The sequence below is a fragment of the Grammomys surdaster genome, unplaced genomic scaffold, assembly GCF_004785775.1.
Source record: "Grammomys surdaster isolate TR1022 unplaced genomic scaffold, NIH_TR_1.0 188, whole genome shotgun sequence".
NCBI lineage: Eukaryota > Metazoa > Chordata > Mammalia > Rodentia > Muridae > Grammomys > Grammomys surdaster.
Window position 1 is genome coordinate 1,474,101 of NW_021604633.1, and position 23,955 is coordinate 1,498,055.

Genomic DNA, 23,955 nt, shown 5'->3' on the forward strand with positions numbered 1-23,955 from the left:
GAACTTTGAAAGCCAAATCTGAAAGAAAGCACTCCTTTCTATTTTCGGAGTTAATTCACGGAATATCTGTGATTTTGTATTATCTTGCTCTTTGTTGACATGGAAACTGTCACATAGCCCAGGAAAGGATCAATTCACAAACTCGGCACATCAGAATAATTAAATGAAACAGAAGGGTCCCTCCCTCTGTCCCTCCCTCTCTCCCTCCCTCCCTTCCTTCCTTCCTTTTCCATTTTTTCACTTATTTTTTTTTCCCCTAACAAGAACAAACTGGTTAACCACAGGGTTCAGACTATGTGAGTCACATGATTTTTCAAATTACTTAAAGCATTTGAACAATGACTAGACTCAACCCAGCCTCCAAGAGTTCCCCAGGGATGGAAGACACTGTCTCCTTGCTGCCGACCTAAAACATGGGGAAAGAAATCAAAACAGAGTCACTCGGAGTAAAATTATTTCCGAGGAAAACATCTGGTTTAAAGATACTCAAAGGCATCTGGCGCCACCTGGGGGGAAGTGGACGAAGGGTGCGCCCTGTCATCTGAACTGGGGCAGAGGGCAATGGTGGAAGGCTAGGGATGACCCTTCAAATGTCGCAGTGTTTTCAAAGAAATGCAGTGATTCGGGGCCCATGTGAGTAACAGTACACAGCTCACAGCATTCAAATACTGATTACAGCAGGTTCCAAGAAAAACACAGAGTGTGCATAAGGCTTTCTGTAGCTCCTGAAAAAAAATGGTCAGGCCAGAATAGATTTATCTATAACTTCATAAAATGCACATTTTGGAAAAAAGGCATAGGATGGTTTATACGCACCTTATTGATTTTTCACTACTCAGTTGACAGGGGGGAAAAAGCCTTCTAAAAAGGATTTTACTAAATGCCTCTAGGAATAAAAACAGTTGTCACAAACAGGGTGGTTTTCTCAAGTCAGATATTCAGGTGCTGGCGAAGAGAGTCCTAGTCCTTGAAAACTTCTACTGACAACACAGTGCCATCTCGAAGCCAAGGTGTCCCTTTATCCAAGTGGGTCTCGTAAACTCCCACTGGACATTTCCAGTCTATGGAGGAAACTGCCTGATATGCAGTTGATGCCACCTCCAGCCAGGTCTGCAGACAGAATGACTCTGTGGGATGTCCCCCACCCACTTCTGCCTCCCTTGCCTCAGCAGCACCCAGAAGACCACACCTGGGCCTCTGCCCACTTGCTGGTGTCATCCCTGAAATCTCTGCAGCAAGCCGGACACTGAAGCTCGAAGGGGCACATAAGGCAAAAAACATGTTTAGTGAGAGGGATGTGAGGGGATAGGGGAGCCACATGTCCCGAGGAAGGGGTCTGTTCCAGCATCATGCCGTTCTCTAGGTGGGCAATGGGTCATCGTCACCTTTACTGCACTTGCATTTGCAGCAAAGTACAAAGGGTGTGGCCAGGAGCAAGAAAGGGGAGGCCACTAAGAGCAGGAGACCAAATCCAGCAAAAATTCCCACCACCTAGAAGGGAAACAAAGAAGAGAGTTGAGGAAGGCTGGTCTGCGTGTTCTATAGCTGAAGTTTAGACCATACCAACTAGCACCCAACATTACCCAATCCATCTATCCATCCGCTCATCTATCCATCTGTCCATCTGTCATCCCACCAGACACTTTACCAATCCCATGTGTCCATCTATTCAACTAACCATCCATCTATGCGTTCATCCACCCACTCACCTATCCATCCACCCACAGAGCCATGCAAGCATATCCACCTACCACCTACCTACTCATTCATAGATCTGTCTCTCTAACAATCATCCAGGGGCCCATCTTGCCTCCTATCTATCCAATCAACCGATGGTTCATTTATTCATTTATTGTATTCCCTTTTCTCCCTCGCTTCCTTTCTAGTCTTCCTCCACGCTGCACCCCAGTCCACTCCTCTATGCATTTAACCATTTAGTGATTTCTCCCTGAATGACCATTGTTAGTAAGATCATGGCTAACTGCCACATAAACAATGGCACCTGAGATCTGGACACTCCAGGAGAACACTGTCTAATAGAAATTTGTCTTTATCAAAGGCTAATAAACCTCACAGGAAGTGGGTTCAGCTCTGGGGAAAGGTCATCCAAGAAAAAGGCCCATATTTGCTAGAGGACAGGAAACGGCTGAGATGACAAAGATTCCCAGATGGTTACTGTAGAAGAGGACAAGGACAGGACTCTTCAAATAAAGTAACTAGAACGGCAGGGTCATGGGACATCAGACACTGCACTGAGCTAGCTTTGCTCTTCTGTAATTTAAAACCCAACATGGACGGTTTTTGATTTTTTTTCAAAAACTCATATTTCCCTTCTAGGTAATAAGGCCCAAACACAGACCTGCTGACACCTACACCAGGCAGTGGGGTTGTTTCAAATAAACAAGGTCCTCTTTTCCCTACCGTTGCCTAGATCAGCCACACTGCCTACTGGAAAGCTGAATATGGAGTTCGACTGCCACCTAGTGCTCAAGACGGTAAGTGCACAACTCCCTCAAGTCTGTTCTCTTTGGACATAATAATAATCTCCAAGGCCCACTATATGGTGAAGCTTCAAACGTAAGTAAAGGAAGGAATTCCTTTATTGGAATTGTTTCTGGAAACAAACCACACGCATGTACATACACCATACATGTACATGTCCACATTTATAAATAAATGAATAAGATCACGTTCCAAATTGTAAATGAGTCTCTGCTGTTGCTAAGCCAGTGAAGCTCCTTTGATAAACATAATATTGGTGGTAGGATCCCACCAAGCAGGTCAGATGACATGTTAAAAATCACACGCATGCCATGGGAGCTGGAGAGATGGCTCAGCATTTAGGAGCACACTGCTCTTGTAGAGGAGCTGAGTTTGGTTTCTAGTACCAACGCTGGGCAGGTCACAAATGCCTGAAATTCCAGTTCTAAGGAATCTGATTCTCCAGACATCTGCTGTCAGGTGCATAAACAAACACATACGATTAACTTTAAGGTCCCAAAGCACACAATGAAGTCACCCAAGATCATCTGGAGCTCCTGGTAACCTCAGGTGGCCGATGACTGAAGGAGCCACGCCTCCTCCACAGTCAAACCCTTTGGCTCATACTCTCACCAGTAGGACACTACCTCAGCTCAGCTCCTCAGCCTACCTTGTCTGTATCTACACGCTGTTTTGCAAGTTGAGCTGTCAAGCCAGTGCCAGTTGGTGACCGGCAGATGCAGAAGTCACCAGAAGAAGAAAAAAAAGACAAAAGTGAATGACACAGAAAAAAAGTTACTCCGTGAACACGGCTCAATGATCAGGCCGTGAACGCACCATATGGGTGGCAGAGGGATGGGTCAAGGCTCCGGAGAGGGTCACTCACTACACACATGGTGACCTCAGCATGCACTGAGGGCTACAGGAAAATAAGCCTCCTTCACATGGGTTTCATAAGCCAATACTGTTATATCAGACAGGCTTTGTGAACATGCCCAGTCTCCCTGCTCACAGATGTCCTGGGATGACCCAGTTGAACCAACCAACCAAACAAACAAACGAAAAACGAAAGCTATGGAACAGAGCATTTTAAATGTCATTCATTGTAGAGCAAAACTAGGCCTAAGATGATGGAATCTCACCAGGTCTTTGGATTGAAATGCAACCCTAAGTTCTCAATTTAGAAAACCTTGTTTGGGTGTGTGCCCAACTGTGTGTGTATATGCACACACATGAGTGGAGTTGGGTTTCTTTCTCAGTTCTCCGACTTTCTATTTTTGAGAAACAGTCTCTCACTAAACCTGAGAACACAGATTTGCCTAGACTGGGTGGCCATCAAGACCCTGTCTCCAGTGTCCTAGAGCTTCAGTTACAGATGTGTGCTGCAGTCTCTAGCTTTCTGTGCTCTCATTTCACACAGGCAAAATCCATGACCCAATATGCTTTTCCAAAGGTCCCAGTATTGTTCCAGCCTCTCAGATGGCCATCCTAGGGTCTATCAAGCAACTCTGTGGGAACTCTGGTCCTTCAGCCTGGGAGTGAGGGTGTACACCCTCACATACACAAGGGAATACACAATCAGAAATTGGCTAGCCTCATGGTCGGAAATGAAGTCTGCCTCCTGGTTGGACTAAAACCTCTTAGTTGCTCACAAGTGAAGGGGGAGCTTGGAGAAAACTCTCCTGGCAGATGCCCATATTGTGAAAGATAAACTTTACTCTGGTGAGAAAAGAAAGTGTCCAGCTCTTCTGTGCTTCAGCACATGTCTGGATGGCGATGGAGCAAAGCCAGTAGAGACTTCTTCCCAGCAGTGGCATTTATGCTAAATGTTCAAAAGAAGGTTGGATGTTGGGCATGGCTATCATCATCAACTGAGCCTCAGTTATTAGCTTATACGATGTCTTTCTGTGCCCAACTAGCACCAGAGCCTGCCAGACACTACCAACTTCCAGTCCTGTTAATCTTCCCAGAAGACCTTGTCACCCAGAATAATAGGTTTGTGTGTGTGTGTGTGCAAACTCAGGACAAGATAAATTATACAAAACCTTTACAAGAAATGGGATTTTTAAAAATTCATAGTATGTATGAATGAAATGTAGTGAGAATTTTGGTTTCTTTAAAAACTCAGTTATGTTATGTGAATATATATTTTTTAACCCCAAGTGTGGGATATGAGGCTGCTTCAGATTGTCCATAGCAACTAACTATGATTGCCTCATGGTCTAGGGGAGTGTGATTTTTGCCAGCTGCTGATAGTTTAATTCTGGGGACTCTGGAAAGGGTATAAATGTGAGAGCCCCAAGGGAGCCTATGACCGCTGCTGCTCTTTGGTGATGCTTTTGATGCTGCTGGATTACATCCTGAGGACATGAAGACTGGACTTGCCCCAAGGAACCTGATGCCCCTAATCAGCAGGAAGAAGTCTAAAGAAGTCTTTAGCCCCTTTCCTTCTAATATTCTTTCTCTCCTACCTAGTGTTGGGGGATTGGAAGGGACTGGGAAAGAAGAAGGGTTCGAATTGTGGTAGATATATGAACCCAATAAAATAGCTCCCAAAAGACTCCAACAGTGGAACATTTGACAAGGGGACTGAGACAAATGTATTCAGTGAACAATACTTTATGCTCAGAAAACTGATAAAAAGCTAGCTGTGTCTTTAAGGCACAAAGCCTCGAAATCTGCTAACAATCTTACCAAACTTTATAACTAAGAAGGCTAAGGAAGCAGGAACTCACAAAATCAACATATTTTACACTGCAGACAACATTCCCAAAGGCTGTGGTCATAATGTGCTATACTTGAGGTCTATCATGAATGCCATGGAGGTCTGACTTGACCAAGGACCTGAGCAGAGAAATCCCTGGAATCCCAAATCTCATGAAATTCTCAGCAGTTGCCCCCATCCATGGCAAGGAGAAAGACATCTGACCTGCTTGCAGGCCTGGTGGTTGATAGCAGGACTTTAGTTGATGTTTTTGTAGACAGTGGGTACTCAGGTGCCTTCAGGGTGTTGCATATGTCTACCTATGGGTGTCTATTCAAAGTCAAAACCCCCAACTTGAGAGATGTTATGTGCTGAGTGTTCTAGAGATTCTGGGCACAAGATACAAGACTGGAACAGGTTTTCAAAATGGATGGAATGGATACAAGTGGGAGAGAGAAGTAGAGGATATCAGGTTTCCAGCGCTTTCCAGTTTGGCTTTTCCTGCTAAATGTGATATGGGAGACCTTTAAGTCAGAGTTTTGGAGCATTTTTTTCTGGAGCTCTAAAACCTTCTGCAGGTTCCCAATGCCAGTCTTCACTTAGCCCATAGCACCTGCTCTCTCCCTTCCCAACTCATGTCTAATCCCAACCACTATCAGATGCATGCCAAATGCTTTGTGATGCTGACCCATGATAGTCTGAGTCTCTGCCCACACTTTCTCCTCCTTTAAGGCTTTCATTCTTCAAGTTGTAGCCCGCAGAACACATGGTCTTACATATCAATACCCTCCACCCCCACCCCACCCCACTCCCAATGTCACCTCTGCTTCATTCTGCTGTGCTCTCGTCCTCTAGCCCGGACTATCAACAGGTATAGCCTTGCTTCCACTTCTCACACTGCCTTGCAATATTACATGAACCCCTGGATTCCAGCCTGTGAACAGGCTAGATTAGAATCTTCGGGGTCGATGGATTTCATTCAAAGCATCACATGTGGGAGGGTGTGGCCAGCAATGCACCAGTGAGCTAGAAGGATGGTGGCGGGCAAGACTAGAGAAGCAGTAGAGCCAGTCAGAGGAAGTAGAATGTAGGAACTATCTCTCTGGTGGACCCATTTCCTAAAGGTGGACCTACTAGTATGTGGGCCTCTTGAGAGCACAGTCGTCCTCTCTGGCCACTGTGCACATGACCTGTTTCACAGCACACTTGTTGCTAGGCTCTGCTTACCCTATCATAAGTGCTCCAGGTCATGTCTACCTCCTTCATTGGAGCTTGCCTGTCTTCACCAGAAGCTTAAGTGATGTCACCTCTGTGCCTACACCCAGGTGTTCAGTCCTCTGGTGGAAACCCATAAGCTTACTATGTCTACCTCTGTCAGGAACAGACCCTGAAGAGACAGAACAAAGATCATGGCTACCCTATCTCAAACCCGCTATGAATCTAGGATGCAGATGAGGAAAGAAGGCTGGGGGTGCTGTGAAGAAGCAACACTACCATTCAAGCTGAAGTGTTGCTTCATCTGACAACCATTTCTGAAGCATCTCTCTGCTCTGGGAATAGGGCCAAGGCACTGAGGTTACAAGGAGGAGCAGACACTTACATGAAGGACAGGGTGATGTACCTTAACACGTAAGTCAGATGAAGGGTCCAGTGGGAAAGGCAGATGTGAAAGCAATAGGCCTGGTGGGAGCACATCCTATTCCTGAGAGAGGGGGGTGATGTCACATATTCATGTCAGATCTAAGGCCTGAATAGGCTGCATGGAGTGCAAGTGGCATCACAGAGCTGGGCAGGGGCGTGAAGCAGAGATTTGGGAGTACTGAAGACCAAGGCTATACAGATACAGGATTGCACAGGTTTTATCCCATGTCTATGACACATAAGGAAAAGATGTGGCCCCAGACCCCTGCATAGTCTAGACTAGGTTCCTGAATTTCCCTCTTACAATACTGTGTGCTCTGCAAACACTCAATAAAAATGTCATGAGGATATTGATGGAAGATGATAAAACTCTGTCTCTCCACATCATTAACAAGTCTGTAGAGAGCAGAGCTAAGCCATGAATCCTGTCCAAAGAGGAAATGGGGGAGGTGCATCTAGATCCGGAACTGGGAGGCTGGCAGGGGAACAGGGCCTCTCTAGGCAAGCCACTAAGCCAGGCAAACCACAAGAATAAAGGGGTCTTTTGGAGTCATGGACAGTCCATGGTGTGCTAGGTTTGGATAAAATTGAAACCAGCAGGGCCCTAACACAGGGCCTAGCCTTGCTTGCAAATGAATGAGGGGTTGGGGAGAAGCCTTCCATTAAGAGTCTCCCTCATGTATGCCACATCTGCCCTTCACTTCTGCTCTCCACATACTCACGTCACTTTTGTGATGACCTTCCCTATCCTTGAGCACAGGCTTGTTCATTGCTTTTGGTCTATCTCAATCCAAGTCTAATCTTTGATGTCATGTGTTCCCTTTCCTATAGCCCACATGCCTCTGAAATGCTGTACATCATACATACAGAAGCTAGCATCATCAATTGTAGGACAAGCCTACAATTGTGAGAGCCATTCTCTCACATGGATGCTTATAGTAGATGCTACTTGAAAAGCGAAGAATCCCAAAGCAACTCACACCCCCACTACTTTCAGAGAACGAGCAGGGGGCATCAGGTCTGCTCAGCCACTGGGAGCAGTACCTGCTCCTAAGTAACACCTTGAAGGCACAGGTTTTATGTCCTTCCCCTCAGCCCTGCTGCAGACTCTCACACTCATGGGTTTCCGGTTCCATCGACTTGTAGCAATGAGTGCCAAGCAAAGGTAGTTACAGTTAGATCTGCTCCCAACTCTAGGTTACCATCCTGAGAGTGGGGCTCTGTCTTCAGATGGACTGGCACAGTGTCCTCAGAGGATTCACGGGAAAGTCTGTGAAAGAAGCCCTTTCCACAGCAACTAGGGAACATTGCAGACTTCACTCTCCTAAAACTTCCTGCTAAATGTGATATGAGAGATCTTTAAGTCAGACTTTTGGAGCATTTTATTCTGGGGCTCATAGTTACCAACTTTAGTATGAATCCAACCCATGCCTTCTAAGTCCTGCAAAGACTTGAGACATGGTATTGCTGAAATCTCAAACTAACCCTGTACTCCCTCTCCACTCTGTCCTTCCATGATCCAAGCACCTCACCTGCCCCTGTCCTCTCTACCCGAGCCACTTACATATAGGTCCTTGACACTCAGAAGTAGCACTAACCCAAAAAGAACCTTCCCACCCACTCATCTAAGATCCCATCCCTGCCCCTCCCTCTGGAGATGATTGATGTTGTGGGTGAGAATGCTGGTTCAGCATCCCTCTGGTTTTCACCTAATAGACAGCAGGCTCCATGGAAGAACGTCTTACAGATGTGGCTCCAACTCTCAAAAGGCCCTGCCACACAGGTGATAAATACCACTCAACAAATAATTCAACACTGCTGAACCAGCTAACACAAGAGCCACTTACAGTACAGACAGCAGAAATGTTCCATCACTTGCCCACCATCCTTTCCTGTTAGCAACTTGCTTGCCTCTCTCAGCTCTAGACGGCTCTTCATCAAGCACAAGGAGTTCTGAACACTGGGCCAGGGCCATCAGCATCACTTTTAATTGGCAAGTCTTTTAGGACACACACACAAACACACTCATCTTCTAGGACACACACACAAACACACTCATCTTCTAGGACACACACACAAACACACTCATCTTCTAGGACAAACACCCTCATCTTCTAGGACACACACACACAAACACACTCATCTTCTAGGACACACATACACACATCGTTTAAAACACACACATATACACACACTCATCTTCTAACACACACATACATAGGCACACTCATCTTCTAGAACACACCCATGCACACATATTCATCTTCTAGAACACATACATATGCACACTCATCTTCTAGAACACACACACAAACACACACACACACACTTATCTTCTAAAACACACACACTTATCTTTGTTTGTTTGTTTTTTGTTCTGTTTTTTGTTTTTTGAGAGAAGGTTTCTCTGTATAGCCCTGGCTATCCTGGAACTCACTCTGTAGACCAGGCTTGCCTCGAACTCAGAAATCCTCCTGCCTCTGCCTCCCAAGTGCTGGGATTAAAGGCGTGTGCCACCACTGCCCGGCCACACTCATCTTCTAGAACGCATACATTCATCTTCTAGAACACACACACACACACACACACACATCTTCTAGAACACACACACACACATGCATGAACGCACGCACAAACGCACTCACATACCCACATTTTTCTGGAGATCAAAGTTCCAAGTGGACAGCCTCTTACCTGTGTCCGATGCCAGATCACTGACGCTCGGGAGTGGCCCAGCTTGTTGCGGCAGGGCCCCTTGTCATAATGTATCAGAAGGAAGTCATCCTATGAAGGGCAGAGAAAGGTCTACAGTGAAAGCTGGACTCGGACTCTCAGTCTTTTGAACACTTCAGTCTGTTTTATCTTTCCGAGATACACACTATATGGACACAAGCAAAAGTTACAGCAAGGGCATGCATGTGCTGCATGCCTGGAGACTGTTCCTCTTGGCCATTATCCCTCTCCACAGAGCAGCCAGAAGGAACTGTGGGCCTTGGCCTATAGAGGGAGTCTGGGCTAGATTTCAGTACTGAGCCAGGCGTCTCCTGGGTGTAGAGGCTCCCTCTGGAGCTTGTACCAACACACATGAATGAAGAGAAAGATCAAATTCTGAGTCTCTAGAGTTCCTCTGGGGCCTGCCTGTGTCAAATCCCACAATACCAGGACAGCTTCTCATCAGGTTAGGCCTCCCTCAGCTCAGAACACTGCCATGTTTCTATTTATTCAAGAGCTAGTCCGGGGACCACCCTCTACCCAGTCTAGCGTGAGCAGGGATCCTTTCACAGTGCACAGAGAACTGCCTGGCCCATGTCTCCCTCCAGGTGGCCCTACCTCACATTCTCAGGACAGTCACCTCCAGACTGCCAGGTTCCTGGACTGAAGGCTCATTATGTTGGTCCCTCTGAGGATGATCATCACTCAGTGTAACCTAATCTGTATCAGCACCACTGAGTATCAGAGGTAGGTGTTCTCTCCTCCACAGACAGGAAGCCCTGCCTGACCATCACCAACACAGGAAACAGGTAGGAAACAGCACCCAGCAGGCCAATAACTTTTGCTCATTTAACTCAGGCCACCAATGAGAAGCTTCCTTTTAAGAATACCCATGGGGTCTAATATGATTGAAAGGACAAGAAAACTAGAAGAGCCTACGATACCACTCACCAACTTCTGTCCCATCAGATCAACAGGGGATTATGGACTTAGTTTGCCTCTCATGCTGAAAGGGGAACCACCCTGGAGTTTTCTATCCTAAGGTCCAGCCTTCCATGGTCTGACTATATGGCAGTGTGGCAGAAAATCGTTTTTTTTTTACAATGCAGTTCCAGGCAATGACCACTGGAGGCAGAAGCCCAGCAACTGTCTCACCCTCCTTAGACAGGTGAGCTCACAGCTATTTGTAGCTCCAGATGTGTCTCTGTTGAAACTGCATCTGGCCACTTCTGCCCGCTGAGAGCTCTTCTCTTGGAGTCTTAATTGCCTTTTCCTTCACATAGATGTTAATAGTACATTACCCCAGAGGACAGCTTAAGTGTGCTTGTCTCATTTGTCCCAATCTGCCTATCATAGCATCTTATTCTGCGAGCTCTCTAAAAGGCTCTGAAGTTGTTTTCTAAATCACACACAGGACATCAGCTACTTTAGAGTCTTCACTGATGTCTGCCCTTGAAAGAGTGTATTGGTCATCCAATCCTTCTGGACAGTCTGTGGCAAAGGAAACCCCATGGATAGTGTGACCACCCTGGCAGAGACAGAAATATTCTAAAGAAAGATACTTGAGACATCAGTAGCTTGAACCCATAGCTCACAAATTCAGCTAGACTGACTGTCCAATGAGCTGCAGGGATCCCCCTGCCTTCCCAGCTCTGAGATAATGGGTCCTGACTTCAGTGACAGCTTTTATGCCAGCCTCTAAGACTATTTTTAAAAACGCACTTCAAGGATTTGGGGTTTTCCCAGGAGTCTCAAGATGAGAGAAGAAATAAGCTGAAGCCTGGTACAATGGGAGGCAGGATTTGTCACTCTCAGGAAAAGTTCACAACATTCTGACGACTTAGGCTACTGTGCAGCAGAGTTAAGAGAGAAGTCAGTGATGGACAGGACCACACCTTGGCCAAGGTTGCTAGATTCTGTCTTATCTCTTGCCCTCTATCTAAACCTAAACCTCATGCCAGTACCTGGAAGAGGAGTCCATGGGGGTGAAGGCAGGGGTCACTGGACTACTTATGAATAAACTTTTCTGCTTCCTTACTGGGGTATGGAGGCTACGTCACTAAGTCTAGTTGTGAGGGCTACCAAAGTCCAGGTTTTGATCCTAACAATTCTGATAACAATGCTGACCCACAAGCAAAGGGCAAACTCACTTTCCAGACACTATAAGGGGTTCTGATCCAATCTGTCTTTGCATGGCTGCTTTGCCAGGTATCCAGGTCCTGAGGGAGGTCAAAGCCTTCAGCCTCACACATAGAGAAGAGCATTACTCCATTCTGACTTCAGCTCTTCCCACATAGCATTTCTGGCCACATCAGGCCTTTTTAGTGTCCAATTCTTTTGTAACTGCTAGCTACAACATCCCTTGTTCTATTTGGCAGGTGAATAAACTCTTGCTCAACTTTCACGTCCCCAGCCAACCCCATCTTCTAGCCTCTAGCCCCATGTCGCTCTGCAAGTGGACTTCACATCCATCAAAAACTGTCCTCCCTGTGGGATGTGTCCCAGTTGCATACCATAGCGTTTCCTATCTGGCAGTGTCTGTTAGCTACTTTCTTTGTTATTATGATATGACCTTGGGAGGGGACCACTTTGGCTCACAGTCTGAAAGTATTATAAAGTATGGTTTTGTTCGGAAGCTTGAGGCAGCTGGTCACATCGCAGCCAGTTAGCTTCTTCCAGCTTGTTCAGTCAAGGACTTCAACCCACATTTTAACTCAATTAACCCCCTCTAGAAACCTCTTCACAGACATGCCCAGATGTAAAGTATATATCCCATCATGTCGACCCATCACAGAGGGGCTGGGCCTTGAAGACCGTGACCCTGGATCCCACAACTGCATCTGACACTTCCACTGCTGGGAGCTTTCTCCTCTTGGAATGCCTAACTGATATTTCCTCCACACTGATGGACAGTTACTTATCCACCAGAGTGTAACTGCCCAGGTGCAGAACAGGCCTACGGAGCATGATGGATGTATACTGAAGGTGGCTTTTCCTACGCACCTGAGGACTGACATAAGGTCTGTACTGTTACTTCATTCTTTGCTGTGGTCAAACACCTGACGAGAAGCCACAGAAGAAAGGAAGGCTTTTATTTGGGCTTGGTTTGAGGATGCACAGTCCAACATGGTTGAGAAGGCTTGATGATGGGAGTGTGAGGTTGCCCTGTTCACATATGGGGCAGATGGCAAAGCACAGAGAGACGGATGCTGGTTCTTAGTTGGTGGTTTTCTTTTTCATTTTCGTTCTATCTGGGACCACAGCCCAGGGGATAGAGCCACTCATCCATCCATATTTAGGGTGGGACTTCCCTTCTCAGTTAATCCTTAGCTTTACACAGGAACACACACACACACACACACACACACACACACACATTCTTGTACCCCTAATGCCCTAGGATTTTTAAATTTAATCAAGTTGATATAAGGAAATGATGATCACGTGGCTTAGACATGATTTCACTGTGCTTTCAGTTTTGTGCCTAAGCATCTCATGCCTAAGCGTCTCATGGCTTCCTACTAAAGCTAAGGTGTTGAATATGTTCATCTTTGCTGTCCAGAAAAGAGATAAATAGACCCATCTTGGGACATGCTTACTACAATGCTTAACAGGTGGTTTTAAATCCACCACATCAGGATATTCTTTTAAAGATGATATGATCAAACTCTTCCAAAACTAAAGTCATAGTACCATCATTTTGGAAAGATGCCCACCTGTTCAGGTTTAACTGTAAACTTGACACAACCTAGAATCACCTGAAGAGGGAGTTCCAGTTGGGGGTTTGCCCAGATCCCTCTCCCACATATCTGAATCCACAGCTCATGGCTCCCATGCGAGGCTGCATAGTACTCACATCCAGAGACTCCAGGCAGTACCAGCAGAAGGCATGCTTGCAGTTCTTACACATCATCTGTGCACAGCCCTCATCCCGCTCGATGTACACCCTGCACTTGGGGCAGCGTTTGATGGGTGCGTCTCCCTCTTCCATCTTGAAAGCAGAGCTGTGGGAGACATACTATGAGGGTCACGCAGTAGGGATCAAGAGAAACTCAGCCGCAGGGCTGTTCTGGGAGTACCTCTCTACTGCAGGGAACCCCAGGCTTCTTGCTACTAAAGGAAGCGATGCAAAGCTAAAGAAACAAAAGCTCCAGAAAAAAAAAAAACAGCCAAACTATGGTGAATCTGCTAGATTAAGGCAAAACAAACCAAAAAGCAACATCAGCACATACATAAATTTAGATTTCTATAATAGAACCCAAAAAAAGCCTTCACAAATGTGTACATTTTCCAAAGAGTGGATAATAAATTTTGTCAGAAAAAAAAATCATAAACACACACATATGTACATGAAGATACACACTTGCTTCAGATGATCTACCTGGCTTGCCTTACACAACTGTTTCCTTGGGGACTTGGGATGGATGTGCAATAGTTATTAGCTTTGTCTGGTGACAGATGCTGACTATAGGACACCTCGACAAACTTGTCTTCAGTACGAGGCTAGGTAAAGTAGCTGTGGGGAGGGGCGGGGGTTGAATGAGAATGGCCACTATAGGCTCATATATTTGAATGTCTAGTCACCACGGAATGTTTAAGAAGACTTAGAAGGGTAAGGACATGTGGCCTTTTGGAAATAAGTATGGCTTTGCTGCAGGAAGTGTACCACTGAAAGGTGGGCTTTGAGGTTTCAAAAGCTCACACCATGCCCAGTGTCTTTCTCTCTCTTTCCTTCTTTCTGCTTGCTGCCTGCAGATCAGGATGTAAAACTCTCAGCTACTGCTCCAGCACCATGCCTGTCTATTTTCCACCATGATGATCATGGACTCAACCTCTGAAACGGTAAACCAGGCCCCAGTTGAATGCTTTTATTTATCAGAGTTGCCTCTGTCATGGTGTCATTCACAGCAATATAACAGTGACTAAGACAGTAACTGATTTTTTTTTAAGTGACAATAAGTCAATATTGTTAATTAGCTTTTCAAAAGTAAAACAGGCATTTCGGCATGGCAGAACAAGATCACCCATTGTCTTCTTTTAGTTTTTTTAAAGATGGCTATTCTTTGAGATAGATATTCATGACAATATCTGGGAGAATAAACTGGGAAAGGCCAAAAAATGTCACATATTACTGGGGCACATACTGTACTATGTCAGAACCCACAGCATCCATCTGGCATGACTTGCAAAAAGATGGCTCCACTTTGAGCCAATCAGTGTTTTCAACTTGTCTGAGTGCACAGTGACTGACGTCAGATAGTGTCTCTAAGGAAGGCATCTTGGCAGAGGGATCATTTGGAAGGACCACAGTAAATGTCAGAGTTAAATGCCAATTCATCTAGCACAACTTGCCTGAGGATCAGCCATGAGCATTCCTCACGATCATGCCCATGGGCTTCCTAAGCATCGTGAGGCATACGCTCCTGATGGGGGTTCTGTTCTGTCCACCAATGGAATGTGATAGGTTAAGAAATTCTGGGAAAGGCTGGAAAGATGGTTCAATGGGGAAAGTGTGGGCCATGCAACCACAAGAACTGAAGTTTGGATATCCAGAACCCAAATAAAATATTGGTTGGTGTGGTATCTCTCTACATCTTAGTGATAGAGGCAGGTAAGGACAGGGTATCCCCAGGGCACTCTAGATAGCTAGTGTGGTTGATTGATGAGCTCTGGGGTCAACTGACAGACCCTCTCTCAATATATAAAATGGAGAGTAACCCCAGAAGCTGCTCAGTGTCAACTTCCCCCTAAATGCTAGGATATCAAGCATGAGCTACAATGTCTGGTTTATGCAGTAGTGGGGACTGAATATGATAGGCAGGTAGTCTACTGACCGAGCTTATCCCCAGCTTTGGTAAAGTTTTATGATAAGAAAATGCCTGGTCTGGGAGCCTCCTCCATTCTACTAGGAAGGGTCCTCTATTCCTGTCCTTCCTGTTAAGAGGCAGGACTCACTCACTTACTTACTAAGGATTACTCTTAAAGACAAAACACTGGACTGCTTCCCTGGGTAGATCTGCTTCTGGCTCTCCTCTGCCTGGAAATCAACCTCTACCGATCACTTTGATTCAAGCCAAGACTCTAGGAAGTATGTTTCTTCCTAGAGTCTGGAAGTTTCTATAACTCTACATCTAAATTCAGTGACCTTTGCTAGTATCAAATGCCTGATGTATGCCAGGTCAAACATCAAGCATGCGTAGCCCCTGACAGGAGAAGCACCAGCCATGGGAACATGTGACCTAAAATAAGAAGTCCTGGATGGTGGTCAATGCATCCAAGCTGCAATAGGAAAACGAAGGATGTAGTCACCATTACTACCCTGGGGATAGAGATGACACAATGGATAGGGACCCTGTGCCAAGGGTGGCAAGGAGTCTCTGGTAGGGAACAAGGTGGACTTGTAGACCTAGGGACAAAGGGTGAGAGGACAGTCCTGTGATGGGAGGGCAACAGAGGATCTGTGACTGGGGCATGGCTGAGGTACCTTCCTGAGGACAGAAAAACAAAAGAAATCAGGGACCAGGTCGGGGAGGACCCCATTTGGGTAGGGAGTGCACAGCCATGAGAGTGTGGTCATCAGGACCACAGCCACTTTGTCTAGCTGAACTACACTATAGTATAGATTTTATTGTGGGGAAATGCCCTTGATATAACCAGTTTCTTATGGTTCACTCTATTAAATTCATCTATGAAGTCTACCAGGCCAAACAGCTGAGTTATCTGACTAGGAGAAGCAAGAGGAAAGAAATATTGTAGTCTTTTGCTATGTTCTAATAGACTCAGAATTTCAGAAACACATGGGGCTCTTGGCTTCAGGTACCTGTGGACCCACTAGTGACTTTGCTTGTCACCATCACCTACTATGCCTAGTGATCTTACTCCTGCACTTCCATTTCAGATAACCTCCAACAGAGGGTAGCTCTGGAAAACCTGCAGGTACCAGAGGAATTAATCTGGGCGTGTAATCTAATGTGCTTCTATCCTTTCATGCAGGGAGTAGAGGGTGGTTTTTAATGCATCTTTGTACTTTCAGAGTCTTGGGTTACACCTGGCAAATGTTCTCACAAGTAAACCACAGATCTGAAAGAGACTTGGAAGATGGAGTGTGTTCTGAGTTCAAAGCATGTATAGCCACATGTTCTCAGGTGATACTTTTGGGAAGGACGTCCACCTCTTCTGCTTGACCCCACCCTTAGCCCCCAGCCCTCAGCTCCCAGACCACTCTTTGTACCATGGCTCCTACACAGTACCTGGTCTCCCCAGGAAGGAATGTGATGGGCATGGTCTCTGGGCAGCCTTGGCCAGGGTGCCAGCGGGCTTTGCAAGCGGAGCAGAATTCCATGTCGCAGGCTTTGCACTGCACCAGCTGCGGGGTCTGCAGTCCTATGTCCTGGAGTTGGCACACGGCCTGGCAGGTGGATGCTGGGCACCACGTCCGACAAGGGTCAAAGAGCACCTCTAGCACAAGGAGACAAATGGCAAAAAATCAGATTCAGGATACCATGAGCACCGGAAAGGGTGAACATGGAGACCCTCTGGGGCCCCACCCAGAGCAGTCAGAATGAAGGACTTCGAGGTGACCCAGCCAGACACTCCCCCAGACAACTTGCTTCTTTACTGCTCATTTGTTCATACAACTCCATGCAAACCCCTCTCAGCTTTTTACCTTGGACCTGGTGTGCCCAGGGCTCCCTCAGCTGCCATCTTAACCTCCAGTTCCGTTATATTTTGGAGAAATTATCACCCAGCCCAGTTCCTCTGAGTGTCAACATTACCAGATCTTTGTCTGTGACCTGTCCTCTCCTTCCCCCACCACAAGCAGGACATATTTCCTGAAGTCAGGTGAGAGCCTTTTTCTTAAAACCTTATCACCCAGTGCCAGGGTCATCCACAATCACTTGCAAATATTTGCTGAATGGTGAAAAGAAGGAAAGAATGAAGGAAGGAAGAAAGGAAGGAGGGAAGGAAGGAAGGAGATATTGCACTAGTCTTATTGTTTTACTACTTTTTAAAGGAAGCATACAAAACCATGTTGTTTTGCTATGACATTTCCAGACCTAGGTATCTAATTTTGTTCTCAGTCTTCTAATAGGGTGGTTCATGTACCCAAGACAGATTCTCTTACCAAGGGTGATTCCCTAAATACTGGGTAAAAACTAGAAGCGTGTCTTCTGTGCAGATTAAGCCCAAGTTACTGCAAAGCCTGACTTGATGGGATTGGTCAGGAAGTTTAGTTTAAAAACAGGATACGGTGGCATTCCTCTTCCTTTGCATCCAGATCCAAGACCTGCATCTATAATTCGTCCTGAGCTGCCCTCCATGGTGAGCCAGCAGGGCATCTCCATTTCCCTCATCTCTAGTAGACTTTCACCAGGAAGGAGACAAGCAGGAGGCTAACAGCAGGGACCATGGCAGGCCAGCAAGTGACAGGATCATCTCCCTAATCCTGCACACACTGCCAGCCCTCCCTCAGCTCTGCACTCAGGCTGTTCTTGAGAAGCAATCTGGGGAGCAGTGAACATGCTTGCTTGCAAACCTCCTGGCCCTGTGCCTGTACATGGTTGTAGCTCACCCAATCCAAAGGCAGGCACTCCACCTAATGGGAACACCCAACTGACAGTGCAGAGGGTCATGATTTTTAGTACCGACTGTCAACTCCACAGGAGATTTGATCACCTAGGATACAAGCCTCTGGCAAGACAATTTCACAGACTGGAGTCCTAGACTGGATAAAAAGGAATGATCAAGCTAAGAAGAGTTATTCGGGATTTTCTGTGTCCTGGCTGAGGATGCAATGTGACCAGCTATCTCCCATTCCTGCTACCAGGCCTTCCCTATTTACAGAACTTATGGAGTATGTAGCTTTCAACTGTGAGCCAAATAAACCCTCAGTTTCAAGGTCTAACGCTGCACAGCCCTGACCTCATACACACATGTGCGCCTTTCTGGTGGGTTCCATGTTGATCCAATTATAGGGGACACTCTGATCGGTGCTGGAGGAGCAAGCTTGTCAGTTCTAAGATCAGTAATGGTCTTACCTACTGGAGGCAGGCCAGCCTCTATAAAGGGCGAGGTGGGGATGATTTACATCATTATAGACCATGTGATTTTTGGTTTTCTGTGACATCTACTTTGTTTGCTGCTGGGTTGAGATCAGAAGGACCAACCCACAAATGAAAGTTCTGGGGAAACCTTAATTATCACAGCTGGGGGTTGGAGATGGGTTAGCCCACCAGCCATGGCTGGCAGACTCTTAACCCAAGGTAACTACTCCTTCTTTATTAAGAAGTGTTCATCAAAAGCATAAAAGGATCTTGTTGCTATGACTGTAAGGTCCTGAGAGACTGTATGTGACATGAATGTGACATATAAGTGACATATATATGAAATGTAAGTGACATTCAAGAACTGAGAACTGCATTCCACATTGACTTCATTATGAACATCTGAGGTGCTCCTGACAACAAATAAACAGTGGCTACTGTCCAACTTGGCTGTCAATGTTTGCTATCTGAAGAAGGCTCATGCCCAATAAACATGTAGATACATATAGAGATAGATCTGGGACACATGAAGAAGTGTTGTCCAGTAGGCTTGTGGTGCCTCAAAGCTCCCTAAAACCTAACAGCCCTCAGGTATGTACTGAGAGAAATCCCCAGGGAGCACCCACAGCCCAAGGACCCTCAGGATTCTCTCTGCTAGCAGCCCTTCCCCTTCCACACACACACAGCAACTTTCAACTTTACCTCTCTTTGTGCACCTGTTGGGGGAGTCAGCCTGGCCCCAGACCAGATATGACACAGTCTATCTGCATAGCTACTGAATGAATTTCTGGGGAGAGGGAGACATGGGCACTTAACATGCTGAATGTGTGAATGAAGACAGGCCTCTGGCTTTATGCTTACTCTCATGCTGTAGGCGAACCTTGCTGGAGTAGGCTTTCTGTCTCAGACCCTTGGAATTTGTATGTCCTGCCTGCCGAACTTCCCTCTGCTCTGGAAGCCCCAGATATCAGTGAGGTTTGGGGCAAGTTTCTTTTCACACACTTCCTGACAAGTACTACCACCCTTGACAACAGTGAGTCTACCTTGCTCCTTTATCACACAAGGCCCCACTCTGCTATGGCATGGAGAGGAGACCTAGGGAAGGTTTCCATGGCAACAATTCCAAGTCTATGACTGTTTTACTCAGGGAAATGCTATGACCCTGCCTATCATCATAGAAAGATTCCCTACAGATGAGGTGAAGTGATTTGTCTCTGAGCGCACTACAGGCATCAGCCTTGCTCTGAGGCCCCCTCATGCCCAGCTATACAGCACCCCCAATCTAGCAGAAAGCTATTAATATGTTATTGTCCTCGCTGCTCAATTCTGCCGTCTGTGCACACAAGCAAGGAGCAATCCATAACAAAGCCCACAGCTGGCAGCATTCCTGTGCTTCTCTTAGAATGTATAGATGCGTCCCTCAGCTTTCCTGTCACCAGCATCTATTAATAATCCATGGTCCATGCTGCATCATACATAGTGTATTATATCTACTGTCATATATATGCACATGTATGCACATAAGATATGTTTACATGAGGCAAACTATGCTTTCTGGGCAAGCAAAATAATCAAGTCATGACTCTACTCTGCCAGAGGCAAACTAGTGCAGAATCTTTCATTAGGAGGCTGGGGTTAACACAGATTTCTTAAGGACCCTCAGTGAAGCAGAGTCCCAACAGCACTATTAGAAAAATGTCCAAACACTATTTACAAAGGTGGCTTACATTTTAAAGACAAATGGTAGGCTAAAGTATACTGAGGGACCAGTACCCAACACACCCTGTTCCCTGTTGCTGTGTTGTCTGATTTGCCCAGTGCTCTGGTCCTCATCTGTGGTGGTGGGCAAGTTCTTGTTTGGAAGACAGTGCAAATTTGAAGGCTCTCGTTAGGGATGGAAACATACCTGGTCATGCTATTAATCACTCTGAGATTTTTTTTTTCTTGTAACAAACAGAGGATGTAGTTGAGATCTTCCAGACAGACATGGAAAGAAACACATGTAGCCTTCCATGGCACATAATCAGACACTGCAGGCCAGGCATGCACAAAAGAGTACTCCATGGGCATCTCTCCAGAGCCTGTCATTACCTAGGCGTAGAGAAGGTTCCAGAAGGCAGAAGCAGTAGCTAAGAACCCTCCGTGGCTTCCAGATGGTCAAAGACTTCAGGGGGAGAGGTCAGTCAAGACACCAGGGTATATGTGTGGCAGGGGGGCTAAGTAAAGAACCTTTTAAGCTAAAACTAACTGTAGGACTTCTCTGTAACTACCTGTTAGAAAATCATCTAAATGAACTTCCCCCTAAGGCATCCTCCACAGACTAAATTTTGAAGGAGTGAAGTGAGTCATAGTTGGCTTTGAGATCACTTCTCTAGGTTCATCCAAGGTGCTGGCTGGAGCAGGCAGCTGTGTCTTAGGTCCCACATGCCATCTGGCTGGCGCTTCTGTGGTATTAAGTCCAAATCCTCTCTAAACCTGACCCGATGTAAGCCTGCTAAGATGTTTTCTAGTGAGAATTTTCAGTATTTTCCTAACCTAAGTTAAGGTGATTCATTTCTTATTCAAGAGCCAGAAACTTTTAGACTCAGCTAAAGTACTGGGAGGGAAAAGAAAGCTTAAAATTATTTGGTAGGAACATCTACCCAGCTGCACTTTTGAATTAAACCTGATGTCATAGAAAGTTCATCTCCCTGAGATCTATACAACCCGACCCCCAGTTAACAATAGTTAAGATCCTGTGAAAATGAGTTTAAAAGAATCTGAGATTCTCAGAGATCCAAATGAATCGATTTTGTAACTCCTCATTCTGTCTTTAACGCTGAGTGATATTATATTTAAGGGAAGCTGTCCCAGCAAGAACGATGGAGGCCATCTAAAAAAACAAACTCTGGAAAACAAATTTTGAAGCCATTAAAAATCCTTATTGACCTTGTGAGAACTTTCTTTAATCTAATTTTATGGGCCTGTATGTAGTCTGCATGTGTTTGTCTGCATGGATGTATATGATGCTCATGCATGCGGTGCTCACAGAGGCCAGAAAAGGGTGTCAGACCTGGAACTGGAGTGACAGATGATGCTGAGCCACCACCTGGGTGCTGGGAATCTAAGCAAAATCCTGTTGAAGAACAACTGTAAGTGTTCTTAACCTTTGAGTCGTCTCTCCACTCCCCTGATTGATTTCTGAAGTTGTTCACACATATACATTTACATAGAAAATACAGGTATACACAAAAAGTATGTACATATTATATTTTAAGTCAATTAGAGATCATCTTTAGTATTTCTCCTATTTTCATTTTAAGCTTGACACCATGGAGTGTCTAGAGCCCCTTGTCACTGGTATCTCCTGCTCTGAATTTTGCATTTCCATGTAAGCAGATCACCTTGGAATCTAGCTCAGCAGCAGACCTCTGACACAGGCTCACAGTGGCTAGGGAGAGGGATGTGGTCACAGCAGCTTCCACTGCACGGTTAATGAGAGCACTTCCTGGGTGCCCTCACAGAAGCTCTGCAAGCAAAAGCCACCTGCATTGCAGTCTCTGATCTGCTCTTTGCAGATAACCTCAAGTCTCTGAAATCGGAGCAAAGGGGGTCTGTAAGTTCTTTCAAACAGCATTTCATGAGTGCAGAGCATCTGAGAGAGCAAAGATGAAAACCTCCCCAGGCATCCAACATGTCTAGTGCTTAGTGAACATCAGTTAGTCCTCTCAATCCACTCCACACACCTATCTCTCTGTCTTCACCAGGACTGCATCTAGTAGGAAGGTCTGTGAAGGGCCCAGCAGGAGGTGAGGTGCTGGCCCTCAGAGCTGAGGCTGTGGCCAGACTCCTACTAGGATTAGAAACTAGTGATGTCACTCAAGGGCTATGGGTATGGGCACAGTGGACCTTGGTATATCAGGCCAGTGATACTCACTGAGTCTCAAGGCTCATTTACTCATGAGCACTGCTAGCTAAGCCTGCAAGGGGCAATGAACTACAGCAGGTTAAATCTAGATTCAGTGCTAGACAGTGGTACTTTCGGGCGTACCAAGCTTTGGGACCTCCTCCCATGCCTTTGAGTCTTTTCAACGTAGGGGGAGTCTAAGAGTTTCCAAAGCCAAACAGACCTAAACCAGGATGAAAAACAAAGTGAACTAGGGATGTCCTTAAGCTAACAAGAAGTCCCAATCTGTACATAAATCATGTCTCCTGAGTCCCTCTTGGTGCCAAATAGATCACATTCCCAGGCCACCAGGCTGTGATCAGCTCAGAGGATTTTTCACCAACATTATTCCAGAGGTGCAATTTTTTTCACTCTCACCAAATAACATATACTCTTGTCTCCCAAAAAAGGTCCCATAAAAGTTACCCACCTTCTGTTATAAGATTCAAAGTGGGCTATACAGGAGGCCACCTACCTCTTTCAAACTGTAGCTTTTTATATCTCTGCATAATTTCAGCTGCAACCATACACTCAATCTGAAAGGGGAAAAAAATGATGACAGGTAATGATGGTAATGCAAAGAGAGCTAGAACATAATACCACGTAAGGCCAAGCAGAAAACCACAGCATCCTGATTAGCCAGACACAGCCAACCAACCGTACACAGGCAACAAATCATGTGTTCGCTCCCTGAACGTACTTCATTCTCCTGAAGGTGGCCCTGTTTAGGACAGGCAGCATCCGGACAGCTAATTGCAGTTTCTAGCCCTTCTTTGATCAAGAGCTCAACATACTGTTTCAGGCACTGAAAGAAAGACAGAAAAGTATATAAGCACCTTTACTTCTCAAACATCAAAGGCAAAGCGATTTGTTAAACAAACAGCTAGGTGTTAACCCCGAGAGCTATATTAACTACCGGACTGGCAAGATATGCCTACTGGGCAATAGTGGTATGAATATTACAGTAATAACCAACCTCTTTCTGATTGGATTTAAAGTCTGGCCATTAAGATGGAACTTATACCTGGTACTTTTGTCTGCATCAATTATGTGGCTTTCTAGGTTATAGGCCCTGGGGTAAACCTACTACCACTATTCTGCCAAACAGACATTATATTAAACTGCTTCCCAAGTTCTTATCACCACACCCATAGAGTAGTACATCTGTCAGCCTTCATCGGAGAAGTCTTTCTTCAGTAAAGAGTGATTAATACAAATCACCAATGTGCACAGATTAAGAGACTGTAGAACATTCAGTTCTAAATGGGATAGGAATAGTATATCTCCTACTCACAAGGATCAGGGATCATTGGAGAAGAGGAAGCAGAAAGATTGTAAGGGCCAGAGGGAGTGCATGTCTTCAGCAAAACGTTTTTTTGCCAGATGTGACAAAGCAAGGGAAGAGAAGGAAGGAAAACACTGTAAGACAAAGGAAAAGGGAGGAAGGA

General features: G+C 45.7%; 1 protein-coding gene across 1 annotated transcript in view; it reads right to left on the minus strand.

Moving 5' to 3' along the window:
• Window positions 1-226: 226 nt before the first annotated feature.
• Window positions 227-23,955, minus strand: part of Rnf144a (ring finger protein 144A) — a 107,512-nt gene continuing 83,783 nt past the window's right edge. The window contains exons 4-9 of the mRNA XM_028768847.1: window positions 23,208-23,312; window positions 22,983-23,043; window positions 16,789-16,996; window positions 13,395-13,542; window positions 9,521-9,610; window positions 227-1,491 (exon numbers count right to left, since the gene is read on the minus strand). Of these exons, the coding sequence (XP_028624680.1) occupies window positions 1,360-1,491; window positions 9,521-9,610; window positions 13,395-13,542; window positions 16,789-16,996; window positions 22,983-23,043; window positions 23,208-23,312 (744 nt within the window). The 3' untranslated portion in view covers window positions 227-1,359. The remainder of the gene's footprint in view (window positions 1,492-9,520; window positions 9,611-13,394; window positions 13,543-16,788; window positions 16,997-22,982; window positions 23,044-23,207; window positions 23,313-23,955) is intronic.